We start from the raw sequence: 3,828 nt of genomic DNA on the forward strand, positions 1-3,828 counted from the left end.
TGATGGTTCGGATCCTTATCTGGATCCAAATTAATGGAGGGAAAAGGCATGCAGCCGCCCGGTGTGTCCAAGTCGAAATTAAAAAGAAAAATCGAATCAACATTTTACGGGTCGGAGTTGTGAGATTTTCAAAATTTCACTGCAGATGGTCCAGAATGGACCTGTTTGCATATTACTCTCTCTCTCTCTCTCTCTCTCTCTCTCTCTCTCTCTCTCTCTCTAGTGAAAAAATTAAGCAAAAAAAAACGCCAAAACCAACTTTAATACTCTTATCAGATTTGAAATTACATACAGATCAAGCAACCAAAGGAATTTATTAAGGAAAATTAAGAAACTTAATTCACCTGCAAAGAATTGTTACAGAATGTGCCACCAAAAGATGATGATGAGGCAATAGAAAGAAACTGTTAAATAAGTGGGCGGTGCAGAGTATGACCCAAATTTTCTAAAACACAAAAAGCAGCAGCCAAATGGTTAACCATATCCTCTTCCTCCAAAAAGGCCACACCAACAACTGCTTTTCAAAATTCCAAGAAAAATGAAAAGCAGAAAGCTCCTGAAATACCAGAGTCCCTTCTAAAAGAGATCATAGCAGCAATATGTGAACATCAGGTCCATTTATTTGTCTTACATTACGATACTGATAAGCATCAGTATATCAGTTGACTGACTAGATTATGATCTTCCTTGTCATCTAATCAGTTCCTATTCCTCCACATCAATTGTAAAAGGTCTGATGTCAACTTTATATCCTTCTTCAGACATACAAGCCAATAAGTCTTGCAGACATTCACATATTCTTTCTATCTCTGGGTGGATTGATAAACTTTCAACAGAGAAAGCATAAACTTGATTCTTGATATCAATCCAACTGCATCCAGGCATCTTCCTAATGCCTCTTTCCATCATCAGTTTCCTCACATGATCTACGTCGTTCCATTTTCCAGCAGAAGCATACGTATTCGACAATAGAACATAATTCCCTGGATTCTCAGGCTGCAATTCTTGAAGATGTTCAGATGCATATCTTGCCATTTCAACATTGCCATGAATCTTGCTAGAAGCAAGCAGTGCTCCCCAAAGACTAGCAGTGGGTTGTAGTGGCATCTGAATAATGAAATCACGCACTGTATCAAACTGGCCGGCACGACCAAGGAGGTCAACGATACAAGCATAGTGCTTTCCACTGGGTACAACTCCATACTTAGGAATCATGTTTTTGAATAATTTCCATCCTTGATCCACAAGTCCTCCATGACTACAAGCTGACAGAACACCTACAAAAGTTACACCATCAGGGTTGATACCTTCTTCCAGCATTAGGTCAAAGAGAGTTAATGCTGCTTCACCCTTTCCATGAATTATTGATCCCTGAATCATTATATTCCATGAAACCACATCTCTATGTTCCATTCGTTTAAATACTGTTTCTGAATACAGCACACAACCGCACTTGACGTACATATCCATAAGGGCATTGGCTACAAAAGCATCAGAATAGCCAATTCCAGTCCTTGTTATATAATTATGAACTGCTTTTCCATGAGATAGGACTGCTAGCTGAGCACATGCTGGAAGGACGCTAGTAACTGTAATGGGATTAGGTTTCAACCCATTCAGAAGAAGGTGACGAAAAATTTTCAGGCCTTCATCACAATATCCATTTTGTACGTAGCCAGAGATGAGTGCAGTCCATGTAACTATGTCTGCTTTTATGCTTGTTTCTTGCATAGCATGAAAGGTGCTTATTGCTTCATTAAGAAATCCATTTTTCACAAGGCATGAAATTATTGTGTTCCATGATGCTGAATCCTTACAAGTTGTTGATTCAAATAGTTTAAGTGAATAAGCAACATTTCCGCAGTTACCATACATGTTAATGAAAGCACAGTTGGTGAATCTACTCATCTGTTGACCATTTCTTATGAGCATACAGTGTATCTGCCTACCATACTCCAAACAAGTTAATCTAGCAATTAAAGGTAGAATAACCTCAGTAGTGTCTGAGTCTGGACGCTTGCTTGAGCATTTCATTTCACTCAACATTTCCAAAGCATTATAGGGATCACCAGCCCTGATATAGCCAGAGACAACGGCATTCCAAGTAACAATGTTAGGTTCTTTTCCAAATTCATGCATTTTATCAAAAATCTGCATTGCCTCACGGATAAGTCCATTGTCAGCATAGCATGCAATCATTGAATTCCAAGAATCTAAATCTTTTCTAATGATGCTATCAAAAATTCCTTTAGCAAACTCAATATCACCAAACTTTGAATACATTTCTATAAGATTGGAAGCCACTGAGCTATCAGTCATATATTCATTCCTTAGCAAGAAGCCATGGATTTCCTTCACAGACCGATTGTCATCTATATATTCACCCATTTGAAACAAAAGGGATTTTAGGATGGACCTTGACCTTATGCCAGCATTTTCGAGCCTAAAAATTAGGTTTTGGGCATCTTGAATAGACCGAACATGTGAAATAATGTAATTGCAGGTACTCTGACTAAGTTCATCTTCCTTTACCTGCTGTAATATTTCCATAATCTCATCTGACAGATACTCTTTCTGAGAATAACCGTGAATCATGGTATTCCAGCAGACAATATCTCTCTCTGGCATTCGATCAAAAACAAGTCGAGCATTGCCTAAGCTCAGACATTTTGCATACATATCAACAAGGGCACTTCCAACAAATCTATCAGATTCGAATCCACTTGTGATTATCAATCCGTGAATTTGCTTCCCTTGTTTCAGAGAGTCTAGATCTGAGAAAACAGGCAAGATCCCAGCTAAAGTAGCTGAGCAAGGCCTAACTTGTCTGTTTAACATCTCTCTGAAAAGATCCAAAGCACTGTCGAAACAGCCGCATTGGACGTATCCGCTAAGCATCGAGCTCCAAGCAAAATCATCTTTGATGGGCATTCCATCAAAAATCTGTCTTGCATCCACCACACTTGAACATTTCGCATACATGTCTATCAGTGAATTCAGCACCACAATGTCCCACTCAAACCCACTTTTGATAACATTTAGATGCACACCCTGACCTTGAGCTAAACCTCTCATGGCTGCACATGCCTTCAAAACGCAAGGATAAAGAAAATTGTCAGCTCTTGTTTCTTCCTTGAGCATCCTCACATAGAATTCATATGCCTCTGCAGGTTTACCACCATTGAAATATGCATCTATAATTGCTGTCCAAGAAAACAAGTTCCTCTGTTGCATTCCATCAAACACTTGGCGAGCACCTTCGAAATCACCGCGTTTAGAATACAACATCATAACATTATTCTTCAGAACCACGTCTGGTTCTAGAGCACCCATGATTATTTGTTCGTAGACTCTGATTCCTTCAGCATAGTTCTTAAAATTGAGGCACGCACGTATCAAAGGAAGGCAGGTTTCTGAGGTTACCTGAGCGTCTTTGGTGGCGACAAGCTGACTAAGAATGTGAATGGCTTCTTTGATCCGGCCTCGAATGGACAAAGAGCGGAGGCGTTCCGAGAAAGAGTTGGTCTGCCATGGTGTCTGAGAGTAATTTCTTGGGAAAAATTTCAACAGTCTCAGAATGCCATAGATTTTCATTTCTGGAGAGGAGAAATTTCGTCTTCTTTTAGTCTAACAGTGGCACAAGAGACGCTTTCTGAGGCATCTAATAGAATCGGAGGGCGTTCGATCTGAAGATCGGCAAGATGGGTCATGCATGGAAAGGAAATACTTGAATCACTCATGCAAGACAGAAGATTTCTAGAATCAATTGGAAGGGAGAACGCCATGTAATTTTCTGATGGAGGTTGAGAAGTATTTGCGGTAGAAAAG

General features: G+C 39.7%; 1 protein-coding gene across 1 annotated transcript; it reads right to left on the minus strand.

Annotated features, from left to right (window-relative positions):
- Positions 1-705: 705 nt before the first annotated feature.
- Positions 706-3,594, minus strand: LOC149823195 (pentatricopeptide repeat-containing protein At1g20230-like). Its single transcript, XM_090019899.1, has one exon. It carries the CDS (start codon positions 3,592-3,594, stop codon positions 706-708), a length of 2,889 nt encoding a protein of 962 aa, XP_089876025.1.
- Between the last annotated feature and the right edge of the window lie 234 nt (positions 3,595-3,828).

The sequence above is a fragment of the Nuphar pumila genome, chromosome 10 (assembly GCF_984573655.1).
Source record: "Nuphar pumila chromosome 10, dmNupPumi1.hap1.1, whole genome shotgun sequence".
Classification (NCBI taxonomy): Eukaryota; Viridiplantae; Streptophyta; class Magnoliopsida; order Nymphaeales; family Nymphaeaceae; genus Nuphar; species Nuphar pumila.

Bases quoted from the DNA above. Each gene is read 5' to 3' on its own strand.
- LOC149823195 (XM_090019899.1), bottom strand. From the start codon at position 3,594: ATGAAAATCTATGGCATTCTGAGACTGTTGAAATTTTTCCCAAGAAAT.